The sequence below is a fragment of the Strongylocentrotus purpuratus genome, unplaced genomic scaffold (assembly GCF_000002235.5).
Source record: "Strongylocentrotus purpuratus isolate Spur 01 unplaced genomic scaffold, Spur_5.0 spur5_scaffold_11, whole genome shotgun sequence".
Classification (NCBI taxonomy): domain Eukaryota; kingdom Metazoa; phylum Echinodermata; class Echinoidea; order Camarodonta; family Strongylocentrotidae; genus Strongylocentrotus; species Strongylocentrotus purpuratus.
In genome coordinates, this window is record NW_022145596.1 from 4,649,794 (window position 1) to 4,668,516 (window position 18,723).

Below are 18,723 nucleotides of genomic sequence, written 5' to 3' on the forward strand. Positions count from 1 at the left end.
ATAAGGAACGGCAGATTGAGAGAAAGAGAGAGAGAGAGAGAGCTATCGAAGGAAAGAGTTGGTCTGAAAAAGGAGAGAGATATAGAGGTAAAATGCAGTGTCAGAGAATGAGGAGCAAAACTGAAGAATGAAAGGTGTCATAAATATTGAATTATATGCAACCACATAACTTGATTGTCCATGTTCTTTAACAAGACAAATATTGAAGCAAATTGTTGATATACACAAAATAATACAATTTCTAAAGTGAGTTTCAAGTAAAATCGTCCAGAAGTGGATTTTTATATCTTTATTTTATGATAAGCTCTTTAATTTGTGAATTCTGTTTGGTAAATGGTCAAGAACAATATTAATGCTGATAATCGAGGCTTCCATCTGTAAGTAAGGTGATGATGGTGATTGATGACAACTATGATGATGATTATGTATTATTTTTATCATTATTATCATCGTCATAATTGTTGTTGTTGTTATTGCTATTTTTATTGTTGTTATTGGGGGGGGGGCATACCAAAAATGTTGTTCTTAGTGTGCTTGAGGAATGGCAGACTGGGTTTAAATGGATTTGGTCATCCTTGTAAATCTAACAGTGTCCTCATTTAAACATGGATTATGGGCCTCTAGTATTGTGGGGACCTTATCTATGGTCAAATTTTTTAAAAGGATGAACAAAAATATTTTAAGTAGAACGTCAGATCAGGAAGTTTATTGGTCAGATCATGTGAACCCATAGAGCTCCTCTATATATGTGAACCATATTTTTAAAGCACACAAAGGCGGATGAATATCAGACTACACCTAGTCTTGTACAGGGTACCTTAGCTAATCGAGCTCCCGAGCACTCTGGCCTGGGATTGCACTGGTTTATGTCTGGAGTGGAGCTGGAGAGAGCAAATTACTAAGTAATTTTACGAGGTCAATGTTTATGGCCATTACAAAAAATCTGCAGGAATCGTTGTGCCAATACGTACTTATATCATTTCGTTAATTCGATTTAGTTGGCAAGCTTCAGAAAATAAACGATAATGCTCCGATTTCGAACCTTCGCACAACACGGGAGGCGTGTCTCCTCCGCCGCTGTGGGCCTCTCATCTACCACCACCAGTGCCACCCCGCCATGCCTAAGCTCCGGGCTGGACTGTTATCGCCTTACGTTAGCGTTAACAAGCCGCTGTCTATCCACCACTAGGTAAAGTTGCTAAGACAAATGTTTATCTTATTTTCTGAACATTTGTTTTCTCTCTACCTCTCCTGTTTGATTTATTCTGTCATATCCCCCTTATTCTGTTTTGCTTTCCTGTTTTTTCTATTGCAATTTGGCTTTTGCCTTTCTCTAGCTGTCTCTGAATCTGCGCATGATATTGATAATTTAAAAGGCTAACTAAAGTCTAAAGTTTTAAAGTTACATCATAAAGATTGAATGTTGCTACTTTGAAGTTTGAAATGTCTCAAATGTGGAAATTTGAACATTGGTCATGACAGCTAGTCAGCTAGTCAGTTTACTCGTCAAGTTATCAAGTAGCTAGTAGTGAGTAGTAGCGGGGCTTAAGACCAATATAGTCTAGATTCTATATTTAAAAAAAAATATAGTATATGCTGTATGGAGTGGCCATCATGAAGCTCAACCAGACAAGGCTAAATAAACTGGACAGATCCCAATACCAGCTCTTCAAGAAGATTCTCGGGCTCCCCAACAGTGCTGCCGATGATGCTGTCTATCTTCTCACAGGCCTCTTTCCTCTGAGCATGCGAGTTGACCAAGAAATTCTCCTCGTCATAGGTCAACTTATCAATCTGCCACACTCAAGATATGAGGTACGCACACTACATCATGCTATCACCAACTTCACTCCCTTGGCGAGGACCTGGGAAAGAACTTTGAGAAGTTATGAGCTCCCCAACCTTCACTCCCTCCTCTCCAAGCCCGTTCCCTACGTTACATGGAAGTCAGTCACTAGGTCTGCAATTGACTCGGCTATGCAGAAGAAAGTCCGTGAGGCCATCAATGCAAAATCATCTCTCGCCTTCTTCAAGAATAACACTAGCTCCCCCCATGACCTTTACCCGAAGTCCATCTCCTCAAGTTTTCTACGTCAAGCCATCATTGTACGCTCACAACTTCTCTCTCAGACGTACCTAACTCAATCCCGGCTGTGTAAAATCAAGAAGGGTACGATCCGATTCTGCCAAGTGTGCAAAGCGGAAGAGGAGGACATCACACACTTCATAGCCAAGTGTAAACCACTTAGGAATCATCGCCAGAAGCTGGTCGACAATCTCCACCACAGGGGCGTACAGCAGTCGACACTCGCTCTATTCAGTCCAGATGACCCTGAGACCTTCACGCGGGCAGTCCTACTTCCGAATGTTCTAACTGTCTGCCCTAACCAAAAGAATCTTCTTATTAATGCATCACTGTCATTTTTATACAATATCCACTCTGCTCGTGCTAATGCAATCGCTAATACATTTTCTACTTGACTTGACAATCCTGCCTGCTATGACAAATTGCAGTACCCTGGTAGCTGCTGATCTCCGATAGAGCGGAGGAAGAAGAAGAAGAAGAAGAAGAAGTATAGAATAGTACCCAAAGCCAAGCATTCTATATTTAATTGTTGATTGCTTGTGCCCTTTTATCTTTCATTGCATGAATATAGCTTTCCTCTACAGGTTGTTATAATTGCCCTGAACTAATATAAAACGATTCTATCCTTTCTGTTTCAGTTGTGTTCATAATCTAAGCTACCGCCAGGCTGACCCCGCTCTGCCCCTCCTAGGGAAGACCATCGGTCAGATAGTGGATGATACAACTGAGAAGTTCCCAGACAGAGAGTATGTTGTCTTCTCCAGAGACAAAGTTAGAAGAACATTTTCACAATTTAGAGAAGAGGTGAGAAAATAGTAAAAGTACCATTCTGAATATTGTAAAAACAAAACTTTTGCGTGCATGAAACATGCTGAAATTATCAAATCGCATAATATTTTAATCACTCATGCGTGACATATGCATCATATGAGTTGCATCAAATGAAAGAGGAGGATCTAAGCTTTACAAATATGTGCCATTTATCAATTATAATTGTAATTAAGTTATGATAAAACATCGATACTAATTCTCAGTTTCTTTTTTTCTGGGATGCACTGTATATGCCTTCACAGTGATTATATGGTAGGATTATTCCCATGGGGCACACATACATGTAGAATGCTTGGATAAATCCGATGCCCAGGGTAATGATAATATCTGTAAAGTGCCTAGAGATTTTTAAGTTATATATCCAGATTTGTCTTGAAAAGGAAAAAAAAAAGTATTTAATTACATGTAGTCCATACAGTACCAAATTTGATTTCTTGGACTTGATATGCCACTGTCAGCAATGTAAGATACAATGTAATATTGGTTATTTAATGATAATAATAATAACAGGCATCTATGTAGAAAAATTGAAAGAATAACAGACTTTGGATGAGTGTCATACTTCCAAGTACAGGTATTGTTAAAAAAGATGAGATTTCAGCTTGGATTTAAAGGTCTCTAAGGAAGTTATGATTCTCAAATTTTTTAAATGGTAAATTATTCCAAAGAGAAGGTGCTGCAGCTGAAAAAGCCCTTTATATTAAGCACTTTAAAGTGATCAACATTCAACTTGAATCATAGAAGATGAAGATTAACCTGACCATGCACCCCTGGAAAGGAAAAGTGCAACTTGAAAAGACCCTGACCCAGCTTCCTTCCCTTACCTGACTAAATACACACTGGTTTACAATATGCCTGTCTTCATCAGCTCGAGATTGCCAAATAGCCCGCTATTTTTGTTTAGGGAAATAATCTCGAAGTTACAAATTGTGTCTTCATCAGCTCTAGACTCGACCTCGAAACTTAAAACTCGAGCTTGAGATATTTTGCTCAGCGCATAGTGCTAGTCTTCGGGCTGGTGAAGGGGCACCAGAAAAATAGCGGGATATTTGGCAAACTAGCCCAAGATATCTTGGGATGATTATCTCGACCAAAAATCCCACTACCGGTAATTGCAACTTCGGGCTGATGAAGACGCAAATTAACTGGATAATTTGCGATCGGTATAATTAAAAAAACAGGATATTTGGCAATCTCCAGCTGATGAGGACAGGCAATATATATACTATTATTGGGGTTAATTTGTATTCAGGTAATTACTGCTCTTTTATTACATAATAATAAGTGGCTTATATGATACTCTCATAGTAGGACAGATGTGAAATAACGAATATTGATCCAAGTAATGGATAATAGAATGATCATATGAGTATTTATGATTTGGCAATAGCAGTTGACCAGTTAACACTTAAACAACTACAAATACAACAAAAATGATAACAACATCTACAGTTCTATGTATTATGTGTGCATTGTAAAAGATTAGGGCTGTGCATATTCATAAACAAACCACTTTTGAATAATAAAATGAATAGATAAATGAATGACAGTCTAAACATTAATTACTGCTTGTTTTTCAGTGTGACCGACTAGCAGCTGGATTGCTAGCTACTGGAGTTGGTAGGGATGACTGCGTGGGTATCTGGGGGCCTAGTACCCTGGAGTGGGTTCTCACTCAGTTTGCCACGGCTAGGATAGGTGCTATCCTGGTCAACATCAACCCAGCGTACCGCCAGGATGAGCTGGAATATGCCTTAAAGAAGGTAAAGATCTTGATAAACTGGCTTTGATGTTTGCTATACGATTTTTGATTTTGCATGAAATACAATTGTAGTAGTAGATATAACCCTGTAAGTTGGGGCTCTGATCGGATCGGAAGATCGGAGCGACACCCTCGCACCTTTGATCGGTATCGGATCGGAAGATCGCCAAAAAAAAAATCGCCTGATTTTTTTTTTTTTTTTTTTTTTTAATGACGAAAATTTTCAAGTTTTTGGCAATCAAATGCTCAAAAAAAATTCATGGCTGGGATCATTTTGTCATTTGGAGTTGTTTTAGACCATGTTTGTTGATATTTAGTGCCTTTTCATAACTTTGAAATTAACAATATTGGTCTAAGAGAAGAGGCAAAACATGCGGGCCGCCATCTTGGATTATAATGTAGGCATACAACGACTCCACATGACAAAGTAATCCCAGCCATGAATTTTCGGCCCCCGATCCGATCATCTGTTAAGTAGATATAATAAGAATTTAGATTTCTTGTACCATCAGAAGCAGATCAAATCAGTGTTTGCATTTTTGAAAAAGAGGAAGGAAATATGATTTCCTTAAAAGTGCAACCCTTTTGCAGGGGTCAGCATCATGAGGCAATTTAGACATACCGGTACATTACATGATCACACGTTGCTTACACGTGTCAAAGACTTTATGAAATATAGAAGAGGGAAAAAATTGTGATTTTTGCTATTAAGTACAAAAATGCATTTTAGCATAGTATATGTAAATGAAGGGAGTGAATAACATGCTTTGACAAATCAAACTTGTCATGTTGTTGTTCCAATTCTGAATAGTTGTCATATGAATACTAAGTTGCCTCCAAATCAGGGACAGGCATACTTGATAAAACAAAGAGAGGGGCAACATAAACGGAAAATGAGATGGTTGTGGTAATTGGAATGATCCAAGAGCAAGTGAATGCTAACTATTGAAACATGTAGAAAAGATCTTTAATTGTTTAAGAATGAATGGACCTTCATGAACATTATTATTCTTTCATTATAGAAAGAAAGTCATGGGAAATGAATTTTCATCATTGGAGGAGCCATAAAGTAGCATGTGAACATTCTAGGAAATTTTACAAAAACGTTTTATTCCATATTTATAATCTTTGTTGTTATTTAGGTCGGTGTTAAAACCATTGTGTCAGCACAGTCTTTCAAAACCCAGAACTACTATGAAATGCTGAATGGAATCTGTCCAGAAATGACAACAGCAACACCAGGCAACATCAAAAGTGAAAAGTAAGTTTCTGAAACTTACTCATTGTCTAGCCTTTTATAATGGAATGGATTGCCATTTATATTTAATGCAAGCTGAAGCATACAGTGGATATCGAGGGATCAGTCACACAAAGACGTAACTCCATTTTGGCCATTTTGAGAAAAAGTGATTTATGTGTCACTGAGCACTTTGGCCTTAAGGAGTTAAGTCTATGTTTCACTAGCCATTGAATTCAATGGAATGTTGGGTGGAGTTATGTCTTTTTGTTTCCTGGAAAGCCCACATTTTTCTGAAAATTTTGATATAAAATACTCAATTTGGCAAAATATGGAGTTACATCTTTGTGTTACTGAACCCTTGATATATAAAAACTAATTATCTCTTGCCAAGTTCGATTTTATTCAATACCAATAAAAGCGTTTACACATACATATTAGAAATACAGAACATATGTGAATTATTATTCATGGACTCAAGGGTACCATATAAGACCAAGGCGGTCCTGTCAAGATAGTCCCCTTTTAAAATAAAGTAGAAAGTGCTTGATGCAAGAGGAGAGTAGAGTTAAACATTTACGGTATGTATGTGACAATACAAAACAAAACAACTACAACGAAACATTAAAAGATGTAATAAGACACAAATAATATTTCAGTCAATAAAGTACTTTTCATTTGATAATTATCCCATTTTTTCCCTTCTAAATAGATGAAGATGTATGAATGTATTGATAAAAACAATTGAATATGAATTTATGTACATGTAAATGTATGATGTATTGATAACCTTATGAATATGCTTATATGATGACTCTGTATGCATCAATTTATTGATATAAACAATTGATTATAAATATATGAATAAGTATCAGGGTATCGAACAATTTCAATGTAAACCATGAATATGTATGAATATAAACATTTTAATCTATATTTATTGATATGAATGTATTTTTGCTTCAGTCTTCCGATGCTGAAGTCTGTGGTGATGATGGGCAAAGGTAACTTCCCAGGGACATTCAGTTTTGATGATGTGATGGACATGGGAAAAGAGGATCATTTTAAGCATATAGAGAAAATGAAATCTGTTCTACAATTTGACCAACCGGTCAATATCCAGTTTACATCGGTAAGTAAAGATACATTTTTCTTTCTTTATTCGATGCTGTAACAGCAGAAATTCTGTGATTTGTTTTACAATAGCCAGATTCACAGCAGTAAACCATATATAATAAGTGACATGATCAGCAAAATAGTACCATTTGTTTAATAATAATGTATTTATATAGCGCATTGTTTATATAATGTTCAAATACGCTTTACAGTTTTATTGTTAACAGAAGAGGTGAGTTTTGAGATATTTTTTGAAGGCATTGACAGATCGTTGGTTACGAAAAGATATCGTTAGGTTATTCCACAGTTTGGGAGCAGTAGTTTTTAATGCTCTGTCACCAAGTGTGGATAGCATCTTGGGAGACAGGTGGTTCAGCGTACGTGATGCCTTGAGAGGAGGAACACACCTGTCGTTCCGGAATGCCTCTTCAATCGCTACTCAATCACTACTCAATATTAATCATTAATGTAGCCTAAGCCTGAATATGGCATTGTGACATGGCATGGTTATTGGTTCTGAATTGTCTTCAGATATCAGGTATTACCAATGAATACCAACTTACCGGTAATGGTGTTGATATACAAGATTCAAACGTTGAGATATTAATATTTGAGAATATTAACCCAAAAGAATCTTCAAGTGCGTAATAAGCAAACATTAGTGGGTTATGTTGTTGTAAATGCTTAGGGATCTAGGTTCACTCCGTACCTGGTTGTCACTTGAAACTGGATAAGTTTATTTATTCAAATCTGCAGAAAAGATACAATGAATCAAAGGACTCAAAAGTATATACACGTTTTATGCCATCAATAATGAATGAAACTCTTCAGTACATGTATAAGAGAATTTTCCTTTCTTTTTTTCACACTTTGAATTATGCATAAAAGATTACAACTCCATTCCCGTTCAGAAGCCTGTACGTGTTTCAACTGAATTCAAATAAATCCCCTATGCGCCCCCCCCTTTCCTTGGATCCACCATTATATACTTGTGTTTGAATCAACACAAAGTTAAAAACTAGCACCTTTGTTACGTATGCTTTGTTTGTTAATCAGCTTTTTAGGTTTTGTTTGATTGGTCTGTTTAACTTTAACATAGTCTACCCCAATATAGATGGTGAGCTCTATTGCTCCCTTACTCAATTATAAGCAGTTCCTTGAAATGGTGAATACACACTGCTGTTTGCTTAGAAACTATTAAAGCTCAATACCATACTGTGTAGTCTATAACATCAGCTGAAGCCTACATGGCAGCTGCTTGCATTGGTTGATGGATTACTGTACTGTATTTTGAATTTTGATACTCAATTACATTTTTGAGTGTGTTTGATAACTGCACACAACAAGGCCCAGTTCTGCAGATAGGAGGAAAGTGCTTCATTTATATGACTTTTTCTTTGGGCTTGCTTGCTGGTCATATTTTCATTCGTTTTAGATACGATGCACCCGTCACATTACAAGGCTGAGATTTTGTTCGGTTGAAACAATTAAATTATGGTTGAAATATTGTTGATTCTCCACTACCCACTCGTCCTGTGCTTAATTCACCCTTCCCCTTTTCCTTCCCCTGATTCCTTCCTCCCCCTTTCCTCCTTTCCCAGTCCTTCGCAAGTCTTGGAGTGCATGTTAAAGAGAAAAAACAAATACTTGCACAATTGGACAAAAGCATATATCCTATAATGCTGTTTTTCCTTCTTTGCATGACATAATACTATTTTATCAGTTACAGTCTATGCAAACAAAGACTCAAGCCCTAATCCACATTATTCTGCTGGTACAAAAATACAATAGCTTACATTTACAAATCTTGCTATCAGGAAATCAATCGATGCAATGTGAATGTTCAGCTAGTATGCAGACTGCTGAGGAGGATTAGATACAAGGAGAACTAGAACAAAAGAGTTACATGTATGACTTCAATTTAACATCACAGCAACCAGTGTTTTTATTTTAAATCAATATAATGCCTTATTTTGTTATAAGAAGGAAAAGCAAATATGAGTTGGTATTAGTAAATGTCATTAGAAACATTTATAAGCTATTTAAGATTAAAAGTAACCTATACATGTAGATGAACTTTGTACCCCCTCCCCCCCCCCAAAAAAAAAGGAAAAAAGAAAAAAAAGATAATACAGCATTTGAAATGAAAATACACATGTTTGAAACTACAGTTAAAATCCATGTCAGTACAGACATCTCAGGTAGTTATTCTCCTGAAATGTTCATTTATCTATAAATCACACTTGATTGTAATTTACAGACTAAATGCCTACTCTAATACCTTGGTCATGATGTCAAACCGACCTCACACCGCTTCCAAACTGTCAGATTTTTGGCCATCCGAGGTGATGCCATTTATTGTTCGGTCTGATGTCGGTCTCATTGATGTAACTGAAGGCAAGGTTACAAAGACATTCTCACATTGATCAAGATGTGATGATCTGTAGAAGACGCGAGCCTCTATTATGAAGGCTGTAATAGAATTATGGTACAATACAAATACAATGATCGAGACTGTCCTCTGTCCTCTCCAAAGCTAAGAATGTGTTTTACAAAATAAGGAAATAGGTTTGAGGGTTAATTTTTGGTTTTATATTTGCATGGAATCACTTTCAACCAGACATATGAATTTCATGATTCTGTACTCCCTTTTTTTTTTTAAAGAGACTGAAACGAAACAAAATCAATTGAAAAAAGAGGAAGAGAAAAAAGAAGAAGATATTGCTTTAATTGAGATGTTTTTCTTCCACAGGGAACCACTGGGAAACCTAAAGGAGCAACTCTCACTCATCACAATATAGTGAACAACAGCTACTTCATCGGCGCTGTTCTGAAATATCATGAACAGGTAGAGTATTAAACTTCTCTGTCTTCATGATACATGATTTTTGCGGGCTTTATTTCTTCAAAAGTGTAAGGTTAGGGTTAGGGTTAAGGGTGCTATTAAGTTTTATTTAGGTTAGGTTTAGGGTTAAGTAAAGTGTTGGGTCCAGGGTTGAAGTTGGAATTCGTTTGGTGTAGGAACTGACCACAGACCAAACTTCACAAGAGCATGTGTCATACTACCATCTACATGCAGTAAACATGGAGAGCTTTTGTGCATTAATCAGGATAAATTTTACTTTTTTTTCTTGAGGTGCTCTGATTTTTTTATTTATTTTTATTTATTTATTTAAAAAAAAAAAAAAATTGGGGGGGGGGGGGGGGGTTGTGAATAGTTGCATAAAACCCTATGTACATTTGTAGCTGTGAAGTTATATTAAAGTAAGAATGTGAAATCTTAAAGCATACTTCTAAAAGTATTCAACACAGGCCTAGCTAATTCAACCAGTCCACCTTTTATTCTTGAGATACAAAAGACACTAAAACCTCAAATTTACGAGGGGTAGAAATAGTTTGATAGTTATTAACTGTATATTCATAACTATTTGTAATGATAACAGTAGCGATAAAATTGTAAAACCTGAATGGTAAAATTGTTGGGGGTCTAGCTGTCAATCAAACATGATGGACACTGCCCCGCCATATGATCTCTTCTGAACTGATGTCAAATAAAAGGAGTAAAATCATTGGTTCACATTTGTTATCGTTGCAATCCCACCGAGACGAAAAAGAAATGTGGAGGGAGGCTCTTAAGGGAAAAAAATTGTTGAGGTTTGACCTTTAACATTAATTTCCTAATGCATTTGCCATAAAAACAACAGGGGAGAAGTTTGTGATAAATGTTATCATTAAAGTTATTATCATTATCGTCAAGGTCTGTTCCGTAATATACTTACCTTGTGTTTTGATGTAGGAGCATCGGATTGGCGTCCCTGTCCCTTTATACCACTGCTTTGGAATGGTAGGAGGGTCTTTGTGTGCCATGGTCCACGGTAACACGTGCGTTTTTCCCTCCCCAAGCTTTGAACCTGAAGCAAGTCTGAAAGGCATCCAAGAAGAAAGGTAATAACAATATCCTAAATCATTCTCAGTATGTTTTATGTATAGTAATGTAGTAAAAACTTACAAAAATCTGTTATTCATATTAAAATCGATATTGAAATATTTGCACTTTTCATTATTGCTGAAACTACTTTTTTTGATGAAAAAGTGCTTTTGTCACAATTTTTCAATTTTCATGCACTTATGACTCCAAAAGAAGAAGAACAAAAACTTGAAAAACTAAAAGATAAAAAAAGAATTTTTTTTTCAAGATTAAAATAAAACATGAAACAAAAAACTATATTAAAGGGAAAATCCCTGAATAAAGCAGGTGTACAGTATGGTTTTAACAGGATGCTAGTTTGGTTTTAATTATATCTCCTTTAATACTACTTCCTGTTCGTACTCCCTGATTGTTCCTTTTCATTTGACCTCATGACCTGTCACTTTGTGATCCTTCCTGTGACTTTCTCTGAATTTTGTTGTGAAAATTGAATAGATACGTTGCCGAGGGCAAATTACCAAGAAATGTCTTTATTTTAAAAAAAAAGGAAAAATGAGGCCTTACAAAGCAATATCTATGTTCAACACTGCTTCCTGGTGGTCCCTTTACATTCGACCTTTTGACCTGTCACTTTCGCTGATATCCGGCATGTTGCATGGTTTAAATGCACCCATTAATGTAAAAGGTTATTTCATGTTAATGGCATTGCTCTCCAAATATATTATGTAAATTTCTTGCTGTAATGTACTTCCTCTTAGCTTCATCTTCTGCCCCCCCCCCCCCCCCCCCACGCTACACACATACACAATCAGAGAATCCTGTATCTGCTTATGGTTGCTTTTATTTTGTGAATAATTTCTTACCAATTTATGCATGAATCATTTTCTTTGTCATCCCATTGTCATCTCCAATGTTTATTGGTTAAAAAAACGTGAAATAATGTAAATCTACATTCAGGAGTCTCTTACATTTATTTAGCATTTTTACAGCATACTCCTTCAAACAATAATTTGTCTCAAGAAATAATGATCTAGAATCCCTAGAAACATTTTAAAAGAATCTAAAGTCATATATATACATGTACATGTATGTTCGCATGTTATTTTAGTTAATTATATCTTGAATGTACATCTATGCATATTTGTTCTCATTTCTCTGTAGCTCATTCTAATTATATCCCTCTGCGCCACAGAATGGTTTACTAGATCGATGACGCTTAACAAATGCTGTATTTATTTTGATTTGTCAGTATTTTTATTGATAGATGGGGATTTTAAAAAATGTCTTTCTCCTACCCAGGATAACATCACAGTACGGTACGCCAACCATGTTCATCGACATGCTGAACCATCCCAACTTTAACCAGTACGACATGAGTAGCCTAACTACAGGAATCATGGCCGGGTCACCATGTCCCATCGAAACCATGAAACAAACAAGATCACTTATGAACATGAAAGATGTCTGTGTAAGTTGATTAAAGCGTGAATAAAAATGACCCTAACCTTGCCCCAACATTCTCTCTTCTCCTCTCTCTATCTCTCTTTATTTCTCCTCACCCTCTTGTCCAATAGTCTGTCTACTCTCTCCTATCTTGAGCTACATACACATCCACCTAAATCTCCTTCAAAAATTATTCCGTTTGTCAATTTATTGATAAATCCCCCCCCCCCTCTCTCTTCATCTCTTTGTCCCTCTTTCCCCCATTTTTTCCCTCTTCCCTCGCTCTTTATGCTATGTTTTCTGTCAGTCACATTTCTCTTTCTAATCTCTTTCTGTATATCTGTTGTGTATTATATTAAAACAGTCTTTCTTTAATATATATATATAATTAGTACCGGTATCCACTTGTAAATTGATGTTGTCACTTTGCCATTATCTCCCTGAACAGATTGCCTATGGCTTGACTGAGGTGAGCCCGGTGATCTGCCAGACGGAGATGCACGACCCAGTTGACCTACGAGTATCCACTGTGGGAAAACCTTCACCCCACAACGAGGTATTATGCATGAATAGAACTTGGAAATCAAGGGAGGGATTCAGCTTTTTACTGATTCTTTTATCATGCCATTTTTCTGAATTCCTATAGAGTATTGCGCTTTCTTTTGGAGGAGTTTTATATTGCCTTTTTCTTTTTTGAGCTCATTTTAGCCAAGTTATTTAAAAACTGCATTTTTTATTACCAGCACAAAAAATATCCAAGGAATAAAATATGTAGTTTGTATGCAGTCCCATATCCAGAACCCATGGTCTAAACTGAAATGTTCACAACAGTGACAGTGGTCTGTTTTTATGTAACACATATTACATCTTGATTTCACATCCCTTTGAATTTGCATAGAACATTATGAATTATTACCTGGCTTTAGCTTCAAAATCTTTTATAAGCACATGGTGTATTTCATGACAGATATACATATAACATTTGAGTAGAGATGGAGAGAGAGAGTGAGAGAGAGAGAGAGAGAGAGAGAGAGAGAGGGAGAGGGGAGAGAGAGAGAGAGAGAGAGAGAGAGAGAGAGAGTGAGTGAGGGGGAGGGTCAAATAAAATGCCCTGTCTGTGGTCAAATGCATTTGTCAAAGATTTGAATCCTCAACCTCTGAATTAAGTTTCAAGGCAATGAACCACTGGTGCTCCCGTGCTTAATCTACTTGCCTGTGTATGTGTCTCTGTCCTAGATCAAGATAATTGATCCCCAGTCTGGAGAGTTGGTGCCCTATAACACCCCTGGAGAGCTGTGCAGTCGAGGTTACACCACCATGGTGGGCTACTGGAAGGATGAGGTCAAGACAAAGGAGGCCATTGATCAGACTGGGTGGTTTCATTCAGGGTAAGATTTCAACCATCCTGATCAGTTACATGTGAAGACCTCCTTCCCCCCCCCCCCTCCCCACACGCCCACCCACTCCGAGTCAGTGATACAAATACTTAAGATTTTAACGAAGAGATTAAAGCATTCTGTAAAGGAAAGGTAAGCATTTACAGATAACAACTATTTCTTCATACCCTTTGTAAATTTGATTTTTTTTTTTTTTTTTTTTTTTTTTTTTTTTTTTTTTTTTTTTTTTTTTTTTTTGTGTTTGCCTTTTTTTGTAACTCAAGAATGGTTGAATTAGGGCTGGTTGACTAGGGCCTTTGTTGAATACTTTTAGATGAAAGCTTTTTAAAGGGACTTGGTAACATTGTTCAGATGAGAGAAATTGGTGCTAAGGTAGCGACTTCAATGCTAGATGTACAATTAAAGATAATCTGAAATATTTAGTAAAAACAGACCATTATTAATCATAAAAATTGGGAAAAGCTGATCTGATTGATTCCTAAATTCTCCCAACTATATTATTATAATTAAATTAAATTTTAGGTGAATGTAAACGGTCACAAAGCAATGAATTGGCTCTATATACCATTCCAAACATTTAAGTTTTGAAAGATTTTAAAAAGCCCGTTTTATGTCTTATTTCATGGAAAAACGGGTGGGAATATTCAAAAATTGGGTTGGGACAATTTATTGTTAGAGGGAGTTACACATTGACGCCTTCAAAGAAAACCATAAATATCTTTGTGTTTGATCAGTTACAAGTGAAGACCTCCCCCTTTCCTCTGCCCTCCCCACCCCCTTTCAAGGGAAACTAAAAATGTGGTCTTTGTAGACAGGTGGTAACTAAGGCAGGTTTAACTGTACTTAATTTGGAACAAGGGTAAACCATTCCTGCAAAGAAGGCTGTGTGTAGTTATAGTCATTGATACAAGGGAACTTTAGACTGCCCCTCAAAAAGTGAAATACATTGTTGCTACCCTGTTCTACCCCTCAGTGACATAGCCACGATGAACGAAGAGGGGTACATTACCATGGCAGGACGGATCAAGGATCTAGTGATCAGAGGGGGTGAGAACATCTACCCTACCGAGATTGAACAGTTCCTCTACAAGCATCCCAAGATTGAAGATGTACAGGTAATCCACAAAGTCTTTCACTCTCAGGGAACAACAAATCACAAAGGCTTTGAAAATTAACTGAAGGCAATTTCAAAGCACTATTGTGCATCCTATAGAAATCATATTGGGATTATGCAATACCTCACTGTAATGTTTACATGTTTCCAAACGTAATGGACAAGGCTATTGAAATTGCCTTCAGTTGATTTTTCAAGTCTTTTTATAATGTTGAGAGAAGGTTTAGGACTGGAAAGGGGAATTTTTTTTTTACTTGTATTCTTTTAAATTTTAGTTTCATTTGAAACTTGATACTTTTTGGGGGGTTGGCTTTGAAAAGATCCAGATATGTCACGTAAGTAATCGATTTTAGAAAATTTTGTTTGCGTCATTTTGGATTTATGCTGTCTTTGAAGAGATTCGTATTTCCCTGTTGGAATGGGTTTTTGCTGTTCAAGGATTGGTTGCATTGTGATGTAATTGTGTTACTGGGCTCAATGAACATTCCAAAAGACCCTTGCACAATGTGTACAAGCATTTATGCACCCAAAGTCACACAAACTTTGGACAGACTCTAGAAAATGAAAGACATTATATCTACCTTTCCTGTTCTTATATGAAGCAAAATCAGAATGTATTCTTCAAGTCTAGCTGCAATCCCATTTGTATCACAAAAATCCAAAATAATATGAATATAAAGGATGAAATAATCTGCATTTTTGCTCTAAGGCTATCTTATATGTGTAATTTTCTCTTCATCTCCAAATATTGCACTTGCAGGTGATTGGCGTACCAGATGAGAGGATATAAAGGATGAAATAATTCAAATTTTTGCTCTAAAGCTATCTTAAATGTGTATTTTTCTTTTCATCTCCAAATATTTGACTTGCAGGTGATTGGCGTACCAGATGAGAGGATGGGTGAAGAGTTGTGTGCTTGGATCAGACTCAAGGCTGGACAGGAAGCTACGCCAGAAGAGATTAAATCGTTCTGTAAAGGAAAGGTAAGCATTACAGGATGTGTAGTTATCAACTATTTCTTCATACCCCTTAAAAATTTAATGATTTTTGCACTGAGAAAGTCAAATAGACCTTGGAGTTAAGAATATATGAGTGAAGCCCCCTCCCCCTCCAACCTCCCCCCCCCCCTCAAAAAAAACAACACAACATATATATATATATATATATATATATATATATATATATATATATATATATATATATATATAAATATTAACATTTTTTTATTTTCTTACTGCAGATATCTCATTTCAAGATCCCACGCTACATTGAGTTTGTGGATGAGTTTCCTCTGACGGTGACAGGCAAGGTTCAGAAGTTCAAGATGAGACAGGTCATGGAAGAAAAGATGAAAAAGTAGGATGAAATCTTTGTTTCCTTCTTGTTTCGTTCCACCGATGAATTCCACTTTTAAGATGCAGCTGGTAATCTAGAAAATTCCCCAACCTGTTGTGGGTTATTTCTTAAACTGTGCCATATTTTACATTTTGTGCGGTAATAAATCCATGTAATGATTGCATAAAGTTTGGAATCACCCCACTACATAAGTAACCATAACCTTAACAAACCTTAATTATAACTCTAATCCTAATTGGCAACCATTATGTGTTCAATCAATCAATCAATAAGATAGAAAAGTCCCTATTTAATGTCCCATATGGCAGAATTGGCCATTATACATTTCTGCTGTAAAGTCAATTATAATTATCAAGAGTCCAAGCCCCACTCTCGATCCCCTACTCCCAACAGATATTTTACTTAATTCATGCATCATGACCACTGAAACAACCATTGGGAAAGAAAACCAGTGTGATTTATGAGTAAATGGTTTCAAATGCTTCTCAGTCATTGAAATGGATGAAATCATGTCCTGTAATTCAGATCATATGATAGAATGCTTATGGATTTACCTTATTTAAAGTGCCTTCAATGGCAAAAAAAAAAAATTCTGCGTGACCCATATGGGGTCAGGGTTCATGACCCCTAGGCTATGAAATCCTGGATCTAAGATAACAAGGCATCATGACCTCATATGACCTATGCTGATCAAGCTGCCGAGTGCTAAATTATATTGTGAATAATCTGAAATTATGAATCAATTACAAATATTATGTCATATTTGTATGTAAACAGATACATATATTTTTAATAGAAATATATAGAATTTATTTTGTGTGGTGCTGATACAAAAGTGTTCAGAGAACTTTTACTAAGATCCATAAGATTTTGAATATGATTAGACAGCCATGTTTTAACATTTAATTACTTGTTCATTATGTGCCTGCTTTTAATTGTACATAAGTCTTTGTTTTAAAACATGTTATGCACAAGCTAGGAACTGCGGAAATGAGGTGTATTTTTATAGCTTTTATAAAACGAACCAGTCCTTGCACCATTACAAAATACACATATATCAGGAAAGAGATGGGGAAAAATAAGTTTAAAATGATAAACTATTAACATGGACCAAGGGTAAATTTCCACAGTGAAATATGCCTAATTCCTCCCCAATCGCAAAGCCATGCCACTATTACACAGGAGTGTAAACAAAAGAATCCACATGTTTCAGTACCCTGTATAAGAAAATCATTTGTTTAGCAAATGTGTTAAGAGGTGTTTGCTGATATTATCTTGGTTTCCTGAACTGCCATTTAGTAGCAATGAGAGATTTCTAGGAATTTTTCAAGTTTCTTTCTACCAGCTGCTAATCTTTATGCAGAAGAAGAAGAATATTGGTAATCATTTGACTTATAGAGCTCCATTCCAGAGGATACAAGGCGCTGTTCTTTAGTCTATGAGCAAATTGAGAAGAATTGTAGAAGTACACGATTGTACAGTGTTTGATTTGAAAGCATTTTTTTTTTTTTTGATAGAATTCTGGTAAAGTGCTATTTCTTAGATATGCAGGAAGTTTGTGCCATAGGTGTGGGGGCAACAGACTGAAAGCATTTGATGGCCTTGAGAGAGGAAATTTGTTGAGAAAATGTACAAGATATCAAACTTCACTTTGTATTTAAAAAAAAAAAATCAACATAAAATAGTGACCATGGTGCTTTCATTAGTCTTCATAAACAGGTGTATATGATCAATTTTTTTTCTAGTACCTCTTTCATACATACATATAGCAGCAAAACGTTATTGAAAGATTGAACTTTCTCTCTGATGACAACTCATAAGATATAATGTACAAGTTATGGGCTGTCTTTATCGAAGTGTGAGAAATATTTGTATTGAACTTTATTACTAAACATACTTGCAGCAGCAAGAATCATGAAATGCCCTTCAAAAAGAACAGAAAACAATACGATCTTGAATTCTGTTGTAAAAATATTGCCAATGAATGATTATTTTTTTAACCTTTACACTTTGTAGTGTAAATGTGTATTATGTCAGTTGAGATCTTCTGTCTCTACAAGTTCTAGACTGTTTGGTCCAAACAAAAGACAATGAGTCTATGACACGCAACAGTACATACATTTTGGTAATGAGAAGTGCAGATTTGGTGTTTAGTATAACTAGACAAACGTCATTTTTGTTTTATTTTGTACTGTATTATGTGCCAAAGTATATTCAATGTTTCATAAATTTGATGGAGGGTGATAGAAAACCCTAATGTTATTAGTTGATATATCATATCATTAATTTGCAGGTATTCAACAACGAAATGTCTATAATATTCTTTATTCAAAATAGGAAATTCTCACTCGGAATTGACTACCATCATATATTTGATAATTAGATGTTTAGTAAGATACGGTAGGTGATGTATCATACAAGAGTTTTATTCCAAATGATGCCCTCCAGTCAAA

The 18,723-nt window shown here is 35.9% G+C and overlaps 1 protein-coding gene across 1 annotated transcript; it reads left to right on the forward strand.

The window, feature by feature from the left end:
* Positions 1-877: 877 nt before the first annotated feature.
* On the forward strand, positions 878-17,425 carry LOC115922164 (medium-chain acyl-CoA ligase ACSF2, mitochondrial-like). Its single transcript, XM_030980433.1, has 13 exons — positions 878-1,189; positions 2,725-2,890; positions 4,498-4,680; positions 5,822-5,940; positions 6,883-7,048; positions 9,785-9,880; positions 10,829-10,977; positions 12,260-12,428; positions 12,852-12,959; positions 13,640-13,791; positions 14,774-14,915; positions 15,787-15,897; positions 16,155-17,425. The coding sequence occupies exons 1-13, from the start codon at positions 1,026-1,028 to the stop codon at positions 16,272-16,274; spliced, it is 1,845 nt and encodes a 614-aa protein (XP_030836293.1). The 5' UTR covers positions 878-1,025; the 3' UTR covers positions 16,275-17,425.
* The last annotated feature ends 1,298 nt before the right edge of the window (positions 17,426-18,723 follow it).